Here is a 19,312-nt window from a genome sequence, read left to right on the forward strand (position 1 = left end):
GCTGCCATCCATCCGCCGTCCAGTTTTTGGGCGAACGAAAAAGATGATTTTGCTAAGATGTATAAGAAAAAGACGCTTCTTACCATAGCGGTTGAGACTGATTCACCAAATGCAGATGAGCCTCCGTTTTTTGAGTTTCGGCTGGTGAAAATTGAACTTCGATTTTTTTTTCGTATATAAATGTTATCTTAGTCGCGGAACTTCTTTAGTTGGCGGTTGTCGAGCTTCGGATGTAGGACGAATGTGACGATTTTTTGTTCTTGGCTCCAAAACGCCAACAAGTTTTACTTAAGTAGATATTTTTTCATATTTGAGATAATAATTATTAACTTATCGACCGAATGGGAAGTGATTTATTGTGTTGAGTGGACGGGACTACGAAGACGCTCGGATCAGGATGTTAAGCATAACTTGATTACCGATGGTGTTAGTTGATGTGCAGTGCTAATGTTGTGTACTAATAAATACCGGACCTGCAAAGAAAAAACCTGTTTATTTTCGTTTGTATGAATAACTAGAAGAAGACACACCCGGAACTAAGCCAACCCATTCGAACCATTATGGAAAAGTCAATAGTTTTGGTGAGTGAGAATTTGGCCCATATCACTAGGATGCTGTTGAAAATATTGAATGCCGGTAAATTTATTGAAGAAGTCGCATGATTGAGTACAAGAACAATCGGAATTACATAAAGTACAAAAAATGGTTTCATTTGTTAAAAAGATGTTTTGGTTAAAAGCTGTAAATCCAGAAAACTCAAAATTCACAAATCTATTTTGTGACAGAAATGGGAAGAGCAAGTATTTGTTCCCAGGAGTTGTTAATGACGTTAATATTTTTGTTTAATTTTATTGAAAATAAAATAAAATCTCCCGTAGCGACACTAAGGTATAAAAGACACTGTTTCAGTGTTTTCCATCCGTCCCATGTCAAAATAAAAAGAATAAATCTAATTGTAATCTAGGACAACCAAACGTTATGCAGAAGGGCTTGAGTTTCAAGTGCGTTGTTACTCTCTTCAACGGTTGTTACTATTGGTTCGAGAAAGGAACTGTGATGTACAGAGTCGTAACCAGATTTTCCTTTGAACATGTTTGTTTAGCCTTCCATTTTGAGTACACTAAAGTCACTTTTTACGCGGGAAATACGTAGTGCGTGAAGAAATTCGTGAATTCCACAATCTCGAATGCTTTTATTTTATAAATAACTTATTTTACAACTTTTACTTTAAAAGCATTTCTCCAAGAATTCCTCCTTGAATATTCGGTTTTGTTTTGAAAATTTGTACAGCGCTATGAAATGCATTTGAAAACAAAAAGGTCAACACATATTTTTGAATAAAAATGTAAATCGTAAACTTTGAACAAATTTTGCACACTTTTCTGTGAGTGAATTTTATTTTTATTACAGCATTTTGGTCATAATAATAACAGGAGAAAAAATACCTTCTCGGTACAGAACACACTCATTTGTAGTATTTTTTTCAACTTTTTTTTCATAATTCCCTTTCAACCAAGGTGTGCTCTTTCTTTTGAACTCCCTTCTTCATTATTATTCTTCACCTGATGGGAACTACGGAAGCACGGAACACGTGGGACATTACTCATTTATAAATCCAGATAACCTCAGAACACCTACAACCACCAACGATGGGCGAGGGGCGACCAGGGGGGCAAGATATGGTTCGATATCACGAAGAGAGAAACACGTAACCTGGTTGTGGTTCGCCTTGTGGCATGCTGTTTTCGGTTAGGTACACCACGCTTTGGTAGCTTTGTGTGGTGACGGTGGCTGCCGGGGACCGACGATAGCCAAACCCCAGCGATGCAAGGTTTAACATATGCATGAGGGTTTTTTTTTACAGTCTAGACATATTAAAATTTTGAATTCGTAGCGAAGATGCGCATATCCCCCGGGCAGTGCGAAAAAATACCTTTATTGATTTTCGGGCAGATGTCCACCATCGAACGCAAAAAAACAAACATAAATTTTATAACAAGATTGTTTCAAACGGATTGAAAGATGATAAAAGCGTTCATAAATTTTATGCTGATTTTTTTCCAAAATAACTCAGCGTATGATTATTGACGCCGGATTACCAAACGAATTCTTGAATACTATTAAAGTTAACAATAGCTTAGCTAACTATCATTGAACATTTTTATTTGGATAATAAAATTCGAAGTTATGGCTTAAATTGAGCTAGACTCTAATTGAGTCTTCTCAGTAAGCAAAATATCTGCTCTGGTGTCTTAAAAATTGAATATAACAAATAAAATATGATGTATTCAATAGAATGAGTTCAATCCAGATCCCGATACAACCAATCCTACATTCTCTATGTAAAAACAGTAGTCTTGATGCCATTTCTGTAGGTATCTACAGAAGGCTGTAAAGGAGTTTCTTAAACGCATGTAGAATTGGGCCAGTTGGGTCAATTTTAGGCTTTCCATGAATTTTACTTCACGCTAAATTTTACACTCCTCGATCACTTTCTCTTGACAAAGTCAATCATTCTTATAATAACACAGTGAAGAGAAACTATAATTGACTTCTCCTGTGAATTGATATTGGCGATATTAGCAAGAGAAACTAGACTAGAGATTGGAGAGCAGTGATTTGAATAAGAAGGGTAAAACATACACAGAAGCGCACATAATTGATTAGCATGCCATTCCCAACAGTGGTATCGGCGCATAGTTTTACTAATAACTTTGCATTATTACCCAGGAAAGCCTATCATATCTTGCTTTGCCAATATTTTGAGGGTTTGTTATGTATGAATTCATTTCTGTGACGGCTATCAGTCTCTTTCTGAGGTAACGCGACCGAAAAAAAAATCCAAAAGCCAGAGATCTGTCACTACCAAAGAACACGAACATCCACTTTCCTAACCCAAGAGAGACCTCCAGATCGAATGTTAATGAGCTACAGAACCTCGGATCCAGACGTACGATGTCACGCGATTCCGTAGTGCTCGCTCATCGATTGTTCACGGGAACTTCTATCAACTGGGCACTAAACTCTCTTTACTCTATGAAGTTACCAGCACCAGATGGCATACTATCAATCTTCCTGCAATGCCGGCAAAAGAGATAAAACATTGTCCAAAGCTTTCAGACTAATAAGTTTGATATCAACTCTTCTCATGTTGATGGACAAAATTACGGTAACTACATCCGTAGCGAGTTTCCGAAGGGCTTACCCTTGCATAAACAACAATATGTTTATAAGTGTGGCTTGAGCTGTCCGACAGTTCGGTCGTGTTTTTGGTTGCTTGTGGATTTCTCTTTGACTATCTATTTCAGTGGTTCCTAACCGGGGGTCCGCGGCCGGCAAGGGGTCCGCGAGACTTACCTAGGAGGCCGCGAGGCTCTTGGCAAATTTGACAGGTAATTAAATATTTTTTTCTAGAGACCTTTGTGAAGGCGGATTTTCAATTCTTTTGCGTATTAGGACTAAAACGTGAAACAAATTAGACTTGCAGAACGATATGAGACTGAAAAATGCAGTCTCGTATAGCAAAACTTGTATCTGAAACTCTTCTGAGGGCCGCGAAGCTCTCTCAGCTTAGCAGAGGGGGCCGCGTAACTCTTGTCTTTAGCAAAAGTGACCGCGGAGCCAGAAAGTTGGGAACCACTGATCTATAGCTTCAAAGTTTGTTGTATGTGACAATGCGTTTTTTTAAAGACTACCGTTATTTTACATCAGACAACTTATTTGAAATTTGATATTTTTTGCATTGTCTGAAATAATAGGGCAGAAAATAAAACCACGCATCGCTACAGGGAGAAAAAGCGAGGTATCTCTTCCTGACTCTAGCATTTCCAATGAGAATTTATTTAATATTTCTTTAGCCAGAAACCGGCGAAATTTAAATGATTGAAAATAAAATCAATTCAATAGAGATTTTTTTTCCGAGAAAGGCGAAAGTTTCACCTGTTGTTGTAACTATTTTTTTAATACGACACTAAGCCGTCCAAGGTCGTATTGAAAGGTCTCATTTATGACCAAACAATTTGTGAGATCAAAATTACTTGGCATAGCCCCTATCCAAGTAATTCCAATAAAACTAAAATCACGAAGCGAAAAAAGTCAGAGAACTGGAATTTGTTTTGTTAATCTCACTGGTCTACAAAAGCGAACAAAAATGCTGCCCCAAAGCTCTGAATAGCTGCCCTAGAAAGATTATAGCTTTTCAACTATTTCTGTGAAATATGATACTTCTAGCCAGTGTAGAAACGCGTCACCTTACGTGAGAGTGTCGCATAGTAATAGCTCGCCGGGTTCGTCGCTTCAACGTTCAGTTTTTCTTTTTAAAGCTGACCACATCCGTGTTGACCAGTGTTATTTAATTCATCCTAACCGAAACGAAGTTAACAACTTTTTTTTTAAAAGCACATACTCTCTATAATGTGCGGGTGATGTGGTAATAATATAAAAAAAATATGCGAAGGTGAAAAACATTACACTCAATGCCGTATTTGCCAACGAGACCATGAGTTCAATTTTTGTCACATGGATCCAATATGTTTAATTTGTGAAAACTCTTCTATCAAAAAAGACACATGTTCAGTGAAAGAAAATAAAATTTATTTCCATTGTGCCAATTGTAACGGCAGCCATATGTCAAATACAGGTCGGACTCGATTATCCGGAGTTTTGAAAAACATTTCGCTCCGGATAATCGAATCCTCCGGATAATCGAGCCATGTTATTTTTTCGAATTTTTCATATCTCTCATCTAGAACAGTGAGTTTTCTATTATAATATATGATGCACAATACATGCGCCGACGAAAAAAATGTTTTTAGACTATTGGCGGCGTTTGTTATTCATATATACGTAATAATGAATTATGTAATATTAATTATCTCGAAGATGTAAAAACGAAATAAAACCCACCATCATTTTAATAAACAAAGTCAATCATAATGAGATGAATGGACCATCAGAAAGACAGTTTTTGCTTCGAGAGATTTGGGGAAATATTTTTCAGAAAATATTGAATAAAATATGATTTGATTCTGTTTTAGTTATCTTGAATATCAAGAAGAATTGAAGTGTTACATGTACAGACCCTGTTTGATTTTGACAACACTTATAATTTTTTTCTCTATATCTTGAGCAACCTATAACGACCTAGACGCTCGATATGGTCACTAATGGGCTACTTTGCGGATTTCAAGTCCTTATTGATTTTGCTAGATGAATTTTGCTTCAATAACCTGAGAGTATCCGGAACACAACCGGGACAGGCCTGCTTGTGGTTCTAAGAACTGCATTGATCATGGCCACAGAAATATCCGGCCATAAATCCAAAACCGGTTAATCAATAGCGGTTGTCCTCATCGGCATCACAAAACCATAATACCTAATCACAAAACATCAATATCTCAGAAACCACATAACCGATTTCAACCGATTGAACATATGGTTCAAAAGTTATCCAGAGGTTGTTGAAACTCACTCATTTTTCTCAGTGATGGCTGAACCGATTTTCACAAAATTAGTGTCAAATGAAAGGTCTAGTTGCCCCATAGGTTGCTATTGAATTTCATTGCATTCGGATTGTAACTTTGTCCGTTGTTCATAAAAATGTGAAATCACATAATGAAAGTAAACATATTGACTTTCTCCTAAGGATCACTGGCTAATTAAAAGGTAGAAAAGTGATCTAAATGGCCAAATGTCATATACTACTCAACTCAGTTCGACGAATCGAGCATTTTCTGCACATTTGCATGTAAAGGTGTATATGTTTGTGTGTGGGTGTGTACATGTGTATGTGCACTTTTCTTTCGCACTCACTTTTCTCAGAGATGATCTGACCGATTCTTTCTATCTTGGTGTCAAATGAAGGGTCTATTTGCCGCTTAGGTTGATATTGAATTTCATTGTACTTTTAGTTTTGGCGCTGCGTCAGAATGTGAAAAACGCTCTTATATCTCAGAAGCTATGAACATAGTTGAATTCAAATAAATGGGCTTTCAAACCCCTTAACAATGAATTTCATAATGTTTAAACATGTGGTTTAAAAGTTATAGAAAGAAACGAAACCCGCAGACTCTTCAAAACTATAGCTACGATCAAAATATGTGGCCTCAACATCATTTAAATTTAATATTGTACTATTTCAATGTTTGCGGCCTTGCTCGGGATTGAAGTTGAAATTAAAAGTCATTTCTATCATTTCACTTTTTGTCTTTCTCCTAGAAAGGTATAGCAATCACACCAAAAACTAAAGGTATAAAAGTGCTCAAAAGGGCCGAATGTCGTATACCACTCGACTCAGTTCGACGAGCTAAGCATGTTCTGCATGTGTGTGTGTGTGTAACGCTCTCCCAATCTAACTCGATTTTCTCAGAGGTGGCTGAATCGATTTCAATGAAATCAATTGCAAATGAAAGGTCTAGTTGCACTTTAAGACCCTATTGAATTTTATTGTAATCTGAGGTTATGTATCAAAATGTAAAAATTACTAAACTTCATCATCTCAGAAACTACACAACAGATTTGAACAATATTGATATCGAATGAACGGGATAGTTAAGGGTTAACTGATGAATTATGATGGAACACGTGGTTTCGAAGTTTGGCTCCCCCATACGTTTCCTTTTCATTTGATTTTAATCAAACTTAAGCAACCGTTATGTTTTAATTTGTAAAACAACGAAAGTCTATTATCTCAAGTATTACACGACTTATTTGAACATAACTAGTGTCATACAAACGAGTCATCTCTCAAACTTACAAATAACAAACTTCATAAAAATTTGATATACTGTTCAAAAGTTTTGTAAAGAAAAGAAATTCAAAGACTATTCAACACTATAGCTGCTTTGATCAATATATATGGCCTCAACATGATTTAAATGTGGTATCGTACTATTTGAACGTTCCCGGTATCGCACGTGATTAAATTGTTCGAAATTAAGAGTCATTTCTTATATTTCGCTATTTCTGAAGCACTAACATTACGTCAAATTTCATATTTTAAACTTTAATTACAACATCAATATTTTAGAACCCAAAGAGTGAATATACCTTTCTGGATTTAAGCATTCATGTAAATCTATTTTTACAAATAATAAGTTTGAATGAGAAAGGCTGAGTCTGACCGCTAGGTGGATTAATTTTTTTTTTTACTTTTTTTCATTATACCGTCTGCGTGATCCCACCCACTTGTCACGCTAGTCCTCTCCGTAGGTATTGGAACAAACGTACAGGTTTTTTTCATCACATCATCACATCATATCGTCAACTCATCGTCAGCCGTCCTTTTAGAGACGACCACTCGCTTTCAATCGAAGCAGTTAAGGGGTGATATCCATCAAATGCTCAAAAAACAAGGCTTTTTTAATGATTTTTTTCAAAGGACATTTGACATGTAAGGTATATAAATAATATCGGTACACAAATAATATCGTTGGATTAAACAACTCTTGGAGACTAGAAAAAATTAATACATTGCTGTTTTTTTACAAAATGGCGGCTGTGCAGCGATTGCCGTGAATCGCATTTTTTAAGTTGTTCCGTGGCGAGCAGCAGAGGTCGTGCCCAACTCCACCTATAACCAAAACAAAATTTTTTTATTTTCTACATAAGTGTCGCTAGTGAAGTACACATGATTATATTTCTAGAATTTTCCTTCGCAAAATGGCAACGATTTGGAAAAAAATTGCTTTTCGACCAAAAAAAATCGACTTTAATTGTTTATATCTTTTGCTGTTGTTAATCAATCGCTAAAATCGTGTGTACTTCACTAGATAATCTAATGAAGAAGCTATAGTTAAAATTTCAAGTCAATCGAATGTAAACCTTCTCCAGTTCTACTGCTCGTCGATTCTGAAAACATGGTTTTGAGAAAAACGCGTTCAAAGTTTCAAAATGCTATAAATCTTTAAATTCGCAATAATAAACCACCTAATATTTTTTTATCGTCAGTCATCTATCCTTGCGCCGTAAAGTTATCCTTCCTGGGCTTTATTTTTCACTTCTTCCTTTTTTATCTGATGTAAGGCTGCGCTTACCCTCTTTTGTGTTATCAGACATGCGATGCTCAGCGACTTTGGCGCGGTAGGCGTCCGACCCCACGCAAAACTCAAACTTTTCACTTATATTTAAGTACTTTTGACTTAAATTTACAGTTAAGAAGCAAAAAAAAAACTCAAACAAAGAACGTACGCAACGAGAACGGCTGATCGACTAAACAAAGGGAAATTGTGAGTAAACACGTGCTGTAGAGACGCTGTAACGGTATGAGCTTGATGCAGTGACCTCTATACTTCAAATTTGAAACACGATATCGATCATAGGCCCCTTCTACTAGTTTACAAAGCCTCGAAATTAAAAAAAAACAAGCATCGCCAAAATAAACTAAAAATGTTATTTTAGAGCATAAAAGATGTTCGGTAAAAATTGATTCAAACGAATTTTGAGTTTAGATCAGTACTTGGGCGATGTAGATTTTGATTCTAGGTTAGTTTCAGCATGATTTAAGCCAATAAAAAAAAACCATGGATATTACCCCTTGAAGATTTTTTCACATTATAGTACTATGTAGTAATCATTTGTCAATTCCAACCCAACGTACAATCAATGCTTATTAAGCTATAGTTTAGCCGAAATCCGTTTAATCCGTAGCTTTACAAGCTATTAATCAACAAAATTGTTCGTCGAAAAGTGTGCGTATTCTACGTCAGTTATGCGGTCGTGTCTTGGATACATTGGATATATTTTTTAGTAAATAATCTGCAATTATTACTAAAACCTTCCTCATACCCAATATCAAATAAAATATGATTCCAATTACCTGGTTCATAAATTTGATGTAATTCATAGTTCCGGTGGTGGATTTGCAATTGTAATCCATCGCCAAATTAAGTATCGTGCTCCTTCCCATCTTGAAACAAAAAGTATTAAAACTTTAGAAATTGCAGTTCAAACTGAGTTTGGAATTTTATTTTTTATCGCAGCCCATTTACCATTTCAATGCACACGCGAGCACAAACCATATTTCAAAAGTGATTTGCAGAAGCTCACCAGAAATCGTTCAAAATTTTTATCAATCGGCGATTTTAACGTTGAACACTGATCATGAGATAATTTTCAAAGTAACTCCAATGGCAAAATTTTGTTCGATGATTGTGCCTCAGGATACTATTTTATTTTGTCTCCGAATAGTCCCACATGTTTTTCTTCTGCAAGAAATCCATCAACGATCGATTTGGTACTAACAGATTGAAGTCATGTATGTAGTGGATTTATCACACATACTGGATTTTTATTCTGGCTATCTTCCAATAACTTTTCTCATATCATATGAGCTCTGTTTGTGTTTGTCACAAGGCTAATTGAGAAAGATATAAAACGTTTTAACGTTTTAATTAGACAGAAAAATTCAATACAAAAAATGATTAAAACTTACACAACGAGAGCTGCAAAATGCTTCTTGGGTACAAAAAAAAAACAGGAGAAAATTAAAATTCGTCCTAAAATATAACAGGTGATAATGATAACTAAAATTTTGGAATTGTTCCGGCTCTCTCACTCCACAACAAACACATTCAGAGAGAAATGTTAGAATATATATGGGTCATTCCATACGAAGTGACCACGAAAAAGCACAAACTTGGAAACGACCATCACAGATTATGCTCAAAGTTAGGAGAATTATTCATCTACCGGTCACTTTGTTTATTTGCGTCTAGGATTATTATTCTTTGGTTGATTTTGATAGTACGTGGATGAAATCGGTATCATTTAGATGCGCTACATATGGTGACAACGGCGGGGTTTCTAATGTGTTTATGATCATTCCGTCATTTAAATTTTTCTACTGTGTTATACCAATGGTAATTTAGACAAAAAATTGTTTTCGGATGAATTCTACGCGTTCTTCGTAGACAGCGGCATAAGAATTCCATATAAAGTTATAATAGTCCACAGTAGGTCTTACATATGATACACACAATTGTTTAATAGTGTACGGGTTTGAGTATAGTGTACTAGTTTTGAGTATGTATGTATAACAGATTTATAGTGTTTTTACTGAAGCCCGTCTTAAAGCGAGTTTCAGCACTAGAGGGTTAATATAGCCCAGCAACAATTTGCTTTACTGATGATAGAGTTATAATGTTCTGAAAAATTAGTTTGATATCTGGAATCACTGCTAAGTCCCTAACAATATTGCATTTTTGTACAGGTTCCTAGAGATGTTACAATAGCAAATACAAAATGCAGATGAAAAATTCATAGCACTTATTTTATGTTTAAGTATGGATCAAATTTCATTTACATGCAAAATGAAAAGAAGTAGACCCAAATTCGAACTCTGGGGGGCTCCAGAAGTAACTGAGACAAAGTAAAGCCTTGATGCTACATTCCGAACACAACTCGACCTTCTGTTTTATTATACACAAACTTTGCAGTTAACTGTTAAGTGTACGGGATAATTGCGGGGCTAGCGCTACGATCTTATTGACACCAACAGTCTCTCCCGAGCCGAGACTCGAATCTTCGACGACTGGCTTGTTAGGCCAGCATCGTACCTCGAGACTAGCTGGGTGGGTAACTGAAATGGGTTCCGAGAGTTTCTTTTAAAGTGTACTCGGATATTTTACCAATTCTCGACAGTCTATGTCAGTTGTTATGTTTTAAGCTACCATTACCCTTCATTAAGTGGTCCATTTTTTGTATGTTTTATCATATTTTCTTACCTTGCATCACATTATAAAAATTAGAAAAAGTTACGGAAAGCTGAACATAACTTCTATTTTCAATTGTAAAAATTTACTTTTACAGTTGCTTTTTTGGTCAACCCATTTGCGTTATGGGCTACGCGTCCTGCAAAGAAAATTGATACTAGTGATGTCATATCTGTGGGTGTGTAAATGCACATTTGTTTACACAAAGGTCGAGGGTTTGTTACATATTATCTTTTACTGTGTCAGAACGTCAATGCTTCCCTATCTGCCGCAAAATATGTCCCAACCCTAAATTTGATTTTGAACTTGATCACTGTGTAAAGGAATATAAAAATAGCAATAGTAGTTTTTGCAATACGATAAACATCCAAACATTGATTAAAGAGTTATGTACCCTTATAAATAAAGAACACCCGCTCTATGCTTTGCCGAAGATAATTTTTCATTTATTTGAAGCTAAAATTTATTCTGGTATTCATCATCTCCTAGCTTACATTGTTCGTAAGTGTTCAAAACGCTTGCGTTATTGGCTTTCACTAGTGTGGCTAAACTGGGGTTTTCGAAAGTGAACGAAGGTATTTTTCTCGTGAAATGGGTAATAAAATATCGAAGACGTGTTAATTTTTTTTTCTACAGTATGAAATATCTGAATGTATTTAAGTTGAAATGCTTGTATGTTTAGAAACAATAAACATGTTGAATTTTAAATGAAGTGATTCATTCATGCGAACACTTCAATGTTTTAGCTAAGATAACGTATATTGAGTGCAATTAGAGCAGTAACGGTAGACAAACTAAACCCAGTTGAAACCCACTGTCACTGTCGCGCCAGAACGCAAAATTATTTCCAAATATTTTTTCGCTTCGGGCGCTTTCGTCCCAGCTGGTTTCAGTCCCATGAAATACGTTGAAGGCGGATGATAATAAATTTTGGTGAATTGCTTTTATTTAGGGTGGACTTTTCATGCGTTTAAAATTTTGGCAATGACAAGCCGTCCAGGAATGATTATAAATTTCTAAAACGTTAATGATTTTTTAAAGCATTTTATATAAATTATTTCTAGTTTTTCACATTGCACATTAAACTACCTGGGACATTGAACTATTCAGCATAATTTTGATTTCTACATATTTACTGAAAACGTTATTTCAATGAATCGCAACAATTTCTCGAGAAATTTATTTATTTAATTATATAATATTACCGGGTGCCCTTCGGGAAACCAATCGTAATCTCAAGTAATGAAGTAATATCATAAAATGACATACCTACTATTAAAGCTAAAAACTGTTTAAAGTTGAATAAGAATCGAAGTTGCTTAATTAAAAAATATGTCTCTAGTGCGAATCGAGATTCAATTATCTCTTTCACACAATGTTCTCATCTGACGGGCTAGGAAATTGAAAACGAAATCTTCTCATAGAAACCAAATAACGAGCATAGTTACAATGGGGGGCCATCGACGAAAAGAAGGAGGCATCGAGTAGTAGAAAAACTTTCACGTTTTTGTAGACGAGACATCAAAGCCACTGAAGATATCACCGAGGAAGGGGAAAATAACGACTCATGGAGGTTTGACTATAATTCAAAAAATGAAAATATAAAATATATTTACCTCATAGGTACTAGAAAAATAGTTTTTTGTTACAGAGTGCATAACAGCATTTCATGTTCAGCTTGGGTTAGTTAGAGAACAGGAGAATTATTATATTGTAAATGTATTTTCAGACGCTGGCAGTGCTGACGCTGATTGTTGCCGTACGAGCGGTGGATAACGAAAATATTAACATCAACGTAAATGTCGATCCCGAGTCGAAAACCTACCACCAGTTCAAAACTCGGGAAGGATCCTTCAACTATGGTTACAACGTCGCCAAAAAGAAGTTCAATCAGTTTCAGCACAAAGTTCGCGGACCGGATGACGTCACGTACGGTTGCTACGGGTTCGTTGATCCGGACAACGGCACACATCTGTACCACTACGTGTCCGATCTGAAAGGCTATCGCATTGTATCGTTCAATCAAACCACCAAAATTTACCGGCAACGGGTAGCAGACAGTGTGTAGGTAATTTGCTATACAAAATATGGCATGGTCCTAATGTGGGAATGATTTACCTCATTAGAAAACAACTCCTGGAAGCGGTTGAAGAAAGCCTGCCGTGGGACCGGTTATACTTCCCGGAAGTTTGCCGTCATCTCTATCTCAGCCAGAAAGAGTCCAATCAGTTCAGTCTACCCGAGGGTGCTATCGTTGCTAAAGATGGCTCAGTAATCTTCGACCCGTCGGCAGCACCAGCACAACCGACGTTCCGTCAGCAACCACGACCGGCAACGCCAAGTCCAGCTACCCCAGCACCAACGCCTCGTCCACCTGCTCCGACGAGAGGTCCAGCCGTTGAACCGCCGAGGTACTATCCGACTAGTCCGAGACCCCTTGCGACAACTCCTAGATCTACTGTCGCGATCCCAAAACAAACTTTTAACGGTAATAATAAAATTGTTATGTTTGACAATTTAGTAATTGATTCATTTTTGCAGATGTCCCATCGAAAATACCAGTGAAACCGATTGAACTGAAGCCAGTTGTCAAACCCACCAGTAGGGCGGAGTTCGGTACACGAAGGCCTCCTGAAAATTCAATTCTAAATTTGGCAACATCACAAACCGAGACCGTGGTAAAACCAAGTGAGTCAACAGGAGAGTCGTCATATCTGTACTCGAGCTTACTGTTTTCATATTGTAACTTTTCAGACAACATCGATCGCGTTGATTTGATTGCAATTGGTCAAGATGTTCAGGACGTAAAAGCCACGTTGAACAAACTAATCACTCATTTGCTTTCGCGGGATCACGACTGCAATACACCTACTGACAACGGTTATAGGTCAAATAACATTCCAGAATATCCAACTAGTCACGGGACAGGTCCTACGCAAAGAATAGAGAGTCAACCAGTGTCACAAGGTCCAGGTCGGCCGGGACAGATTGCCGCCTATCTTCCCCTGATTCTGACGGATTACGTTTCCGGGACACCCTTTGCGCATGCGCCGAGTGACCCAAACATTGGAGGTGAATCGGTTAGGCTGGCGCTTCCTGCCTACCCTATTCCCCAATGTCCGGTTTGCCAGGGGAAAAAGTGAACCAGTGCTTCAAAATACATGCAAAAAGATAAACGAATTTAAACCTACCATGTTCGTGAATCCTTATAAAAAATCATTGGACTCTCTAACATGTTTAAGATCTTCCACCTTATGTGATTTCATTCTAGTTGCAAACTTTACTCAATAAATATTAAGTGTATGAAGTATTTTGTTTCTATGTGATGAGCGATGAGGTCAGATGCGATGATATGGAATTGACTCATCCACTATCCATTGTTTACAGCCCGCGTTCCGAGTGCGGCCGTCATCATAATTAGCTAGGTTCGGTTAAGGTGAAAATTGTGTTTACCCGCACCATCGTAGTGCACGCAACTGAGGCGAACCGCAAGCGCAACTGCCATAAATATGGTTTCTTTCCCAAGCCCTTTCCGGTGTGCATATAGAACTGAGTGAGGTTATCTTCTTTCGATGTTTTTTTTTTGTTGTGCTGTATACGCAAGTAAGGCAACGGACAAAGCGGCCAACCGCTTGATGGCATGTTTTGTGTGCTTGTGATGTACTAAAGGTGTCATGACCCTCTCGGCGAAGTTGTGACTATGTTAGTCATCGGTGCGAGGGACCTTGACATTGTTCTAAGAAGCAAATACGCATATATTCTATTTTCCTGACTGACTAGTGACAGCGATATGATGAACTGTATGTGGAACGCTTTGAAGTGACGTTTGTTAGATACTTCAAAGCGTTCCCTTTTTTATCGAAGCGAACATTTTGTATAAAACCACTAGAATTCCGTTTTCTTTCAGGTGGAATTGATAGCATTCAGCGTTGTTGGAGAGAATTGAAATTTGTATTTATTCGAGTTATCTCTAGTCGCTGGAAATTTTTTTATTGATTTCGTCTGTGGCTGTACTATTATATTTTCCATTTTACTTTGTTTCTTTTCCGCGCTTCGTCGTATTTAATTATATGTACTCCCTAAACTTACAGTCGGCCTCGAGGTACGATGCTGATCGCACAGACCTATCGTGGTTCGTTCTTTTCATTACCTGGGAGAGTCTCGACTTTCAGTTCATGCCTGTATGTTTGATGGGCGACAGCCGTCAATTTGAGTTTGTTCAATGTAATTCCGGCAGTTTTCTAAGATTTCAAGAAAAATCTTTCTTCCTGTAGAGTAGTGAGGACACAAAAGTACGCACTTAATTGTTTTTGCAACAGAACTATTCGAAACAATAATTATAAAATTCGGTTTTGTTTCCAAGCGGTATATGAACCTTTTGTCTTTAAAATGTATTACCAGAGTTTTTCGAATTTTGTTTGTAGCCTGAGAATTTCACTTTTTAGAAAAAAATACTCGAATGCGAATTTTACCCAGCATGCGGGGCAAAAGTACGCAGTTTACGGGGCAAAAGTTCGCATTGCATGAACAGTGTATTTATTTCACTATCCTCAATAAAGTTAATTGTTTTTGCTAGTTTTGCACTGATTCTTTTTTGCTGCGTTAGAGCGGTGCCCCGAAACAATTTTCTTATTCCCGGAAATCCGGATTTCTGGGGATATGTTCCGAATCTTAGAAACTTTATGAATATTTGAACAGAATCTTACAATTAGTGGTTCAAAGGTCATAAAATTACTCTCACGGGCCGGGTTTTGGGTGTTTTGGTGATATGTCCCGAAAATAGACCATCCGGAATAGACTCCACTGGGGCTTCCAGAGACCCGAATACGACACCAAATGCCATACTAGATTCCAAAAAAGCGACTTCCGGTTTCCGCAAAACAACCATGAATGATTGAATTACACCTGATATAAGTATTTCTGGAATCGAATTGATTGATGCTCTGAGGTCAAAAATCAATTTCAAACGCTATTTTTAAATCAAAGATGGTGTCTTCCGGTTTGCGGTAAACAGTAAAAATTGACCGAATACCACCCCATATAAGTTAGTTTGGATTCAAAATGATGCCAAGAGTCCTGAAAACGATTCCAGACGCCATCTTGAGTTCCAAGATGGTGACTTCCGGTTTCCGGAACACAACCCAAAATGGTCGAATACCGATGTGTGTATTTCACGGATCGGGATGATGCGCCAGAAATCAACACCAGAAATCAACTTTAAACGCGATTTTTAAATTAAGGATGGTGACTTCCGGTTTCTGAAAAACATCCAAAATTGACCAAATACCATCTCATATGAACACTTTTGGATTCGGAATGATGCCAAGAGACCTGAACACGACACCAGACAAACCGAAAGTCACAGTCTAGAATTTTAAAATGGCGTCTGAAGTCGATTTCCAGTCTCAGGGCATCATTTTATTTTAAGCAATACACATATGGGGGTACTCGACCACCTTGGGTTGTTTCCTAGAAACCGGAAGTCGACATCTTGGATCCTAAAATGGCGTCTGGTGTCATTAAATAGTCTCAGAGCATCATCCCGATTCCGAAAATACCCATATTATTTTCCATAAACCGGAAGTCGTCTATTGGAATACAAAATGTCGTTATCCACGCTCTGGACATCCTCTCGATTACGAAAATACACTTATTGGAGGGTATTCGACCATCTTAGGTTGTTTTCTAGAAACCGAAAGTTGACATCTTGAAATTCTAAATGGCGTCTTGCCATTTTCCGATCTGTGGGCATCATCCCGGTTGCGAAAATAAATATTGGATGGTATTTGACCTTGTTTTTCATTGTTTCTATGGTTTCTAGAAGCCCCAATCTATCGCGGAAGGACCATTTCGAAAGCATATCAACGAAACCATTGAAATGGTTGTAAGATTCTATTAATTAAATCATTAAACCATAATATTCCTTAGGTTCGGAGCATATTCGCATATCACTGGTTATTCTTTAGTAATTTCTGTGAAAAAAAAAAAAAAAACATTGTTAAAAACGCATTTTTTCAGTTAATGGCTCTTAGTGCGTACTATCGCCCCACAATGAGTGTTCCAGCTGGTTTGAGTTTCATGACAAACTTCTCAATATTTTCGGCAAAACAAATTCACACTACAAACTATAATTATACAAGAGTTTTTTAGGTTATGTTGATTTCGAGTTTCTGTAGTTTTCCAATAGGTCAATCATAGTTCCCAAAACTAAGAAAATTAGATCAAAACAGCTCAAAACACAATTTCCCTCATAACTTTGCACCATTTAAACGGAATCTTATGTGTTTACATGTTTGATTACCTGACGTTATAATACTGCAAATTCATACAATGTTGCCAGTTTATTTCGCCCGTATGTTTCGAAAAGGCAAATGCGTACCTTTACCCCGTGCGTACTTTTGCCCCTCACTACTCTAAGTATTTTTTGATATTGTGCGGGTCACAGTTGTTGAATAGGCACTATGAAAAATGTAGTAGAAATTCAATTTTTTGAAGCGTCGTGTCAACTTCTAACTATTTTTGAAAAATTTATGATCCTTAGAAGGTTGCTAGTACCAGTGTTTTTTCTTTCAAGGCATCAGTTTTGATTGCAGCAAATGCGCAAGCCTAATGAAAAAGTTTTACTTTAGAGACATCAAATTGACCCAGGTCAATAGAAGAATACATTAGTTGATTTGCAGGAGAATAAAGCTTCAAGCATGAATAAATTATCTTTAATAGTTTTTAATATTATTCGTTAAAAGTTTAACACCATTTATTTTTTTACGTAGAATTACGTCTTACGGCAATACACGGGTACAAATTGTAAAATCGAAAACAGCGAGAGCGTCACGAAATTCCAACGCTCAGTATCAGTATAAATCAAACTAAACTCCCCAGCACAGTCGACACTAAAGTATACAAATAATTAATCGTTGTATACGATTTGTTGGTGTTGTTTTTTTGCTCGCTCGAGTGCGCATAAATTCGCCCACTGGAAGTATAGCTCTCAGCAGTCACGTATAAAAACTGGCATGCAGAAAATCCATTGTATAACCGATCACTGTAGCAAGCGGATGGTTGACTGGAAATTAAGTCGACCCGCAGCAAACAGAGAAGTGGCCAATCATTTGATCACAGCCTTCCACAGCAGACGGACCAACAGAGGAAACCGTGGAACCGCATTGCACAGCATTGCTGAACTGGTTCGGACATGCTAGGCCGGTGACATTAGTTATTATTTTTCTGCCACCCGCCAAAACGTTGCTAACAGCGATTGAAAGAGTTATGTTTTTTAACTTATCATTTCTATAGACCGTTCCGATAATTATAAACACACTTACGGTCAACCGTCATTTCAAATAACGTGCAGTATTCAACAAAACGTTGGCTGCGTCCTGTTGTTTACATCCAAAAGAAAAAGATGCTGTCATTTTTTCTAACATTTAGTGCGAAATTTTGAAAATGCGTGGCCTTTCTCCCGTGCAAAGAAAGCGAATTGTGCACAAATGGGGCACCGTGAGTGATCTTTCTATAAGAAAATTAGCCAGAGAAGAAGGTATAAGTGTCGGAGCAGTTCAAACCGCATTGCGGAAGTATTGTGAAGAGTGCACATTTACTAATGCCCCAAAACGTGGTAGAAAACCCGGGCCTGTTGATCCCACAATGGACAAAAAGGTTAAGGAATACTACAAGCGGCATTCTTCAGTATCAGTACGAGATGTGGCGAGAAAGCTTGGAACCTCGGCGAGTAACGTTAGTGTGCCAAGGGAAGAATGGGTCTGCAGACCCGTCGGAAGCAGAAGCAGCCAACACGAAATCCAAAACAAGCTGAATCTGTGAAACCGAGAGCTCGGAAGCTTTATGACAAACTTCTGACCAAAAAATGGGGTGTGTTATCATGGATGACGAAACCTACATAAAACTGGACTATAAGACTCTGCCAGGACCGCAATTTTATACATCACCGAAGGGAAAAGATATCCCTGGACCAGTTAAAAGCCATTTACACCGAAAAATTCGGCAAGAAGGTAACCCAAGTAACAATATTGGTTTTATCAAAGTTTTATAGCGCTGTTTCGGCTGTATTAGGCGCTATAAAACTTTGATATAACCAATGTTGTTACCAGGGAATGGTTTGGCAGGCCATTTGTGAATGTGGGAAAATATCTCGTCCATTCATTACGAATGATACAATGAATGGTAAAATTAACGTGAAGAGTGTTTGCAGAAAAGGTTGTTACCCATGGTTAAGCAGCATAACAATCCTCTAATCTTTTGGCCCGATCTTGCTTCCTGCCATTACTCTAAGGATGCACTAGGGTGGTATAAAACACATAATGTCACATGTGTCCCAAAGGAGATGAATCCTCCAAACTGCTCTGAAATTCGCCCTATTGAAACTTTTTGAGCTTTGACCAAGGCAAAGCTGAGGAAATATGTCAAACCAGCGGACAATGTTGAAAAATTCAAAAAAGATTGGCTTAAAGTGGTAAAAATGGTCGGAGAACACACTGTGCAAAAGCTTATGAGTAGTGTTAGGAGAAAAGTTAGAGAACTCGCGTATCCTACGATAAATGATCCCAACTTGAAATGAAACTGGAAAGAAAACACTTATTATCTAT

The 19,312-nt window shown here is 37.4% G+C and overlaps 1 protein-coding gene across 1 annotated transcript; it reads left to right on the plus strand.

The window, feature by feature from the left end:
• The first annotated feature begins 222 nt into the window (after positions 1 to 222).
• On the plus strand, positions 223 to 14,008 carry LOC129723570 (proteoglycan 4-like). Its single transcript, XM_055677883.1, has 5 exons — positions 223 to 581; positions 12,439 to 12,773; positions 12,836 to 13,197; positions 13,251 to 13,397; positions 13,464 to 14,008. The coding sequence occupies exons 1-5, from the start codon at positions 561 to 563 to the stop codon at positions 13,850 to 13,852; spliced, it is 1,254 nt and encodes a 417-aa protein (XP_055533858.1). The 5' UTR covers positions 223 to 560; the 3' UTR covers positions 13,853 to 14,008.
• The last annotated feature ends 5,304 nt before the right edge of the window (positions 14,009 to 19,312 follow it).

The sequence above is a fragment of the Wyeomyia smithii genome, chromosome 2, assembly GCF_029784165.1.
Source record: "Wyeomyia smithii strain HCP4-BCI-WySm-NY-G18 chromosome 2, ASM2978416v1, whole genome shotgun sequence".
Lineage (NCBI taxonomy): Eukaryota > Metazoa > Arthropoda > Insecta > Diptera > Culicidae > Wyeomyia > Wyeomyia smithii.

Coding starts and splice junctions, on each gene's coding strand:
- LOC129723570 (XM_055677883.1), top strand. CDS start 561: ATGGAAAAGTCAATAGTTTTG. Junction 582..12,438: donor TGGAAAAGTCAATAGTTTTG/GTGAGTGAGAAT, acceptor ATGTATTTTCAG/ACGCTGGCAGTGCTGACGCT. Junction 13,198..13,250: donor CCCAAAACAAACTTTTAACG/GTAATAATAAAA, acceptor TCATTTTTGCAG/ATGTCCCATCGAAAATACCA.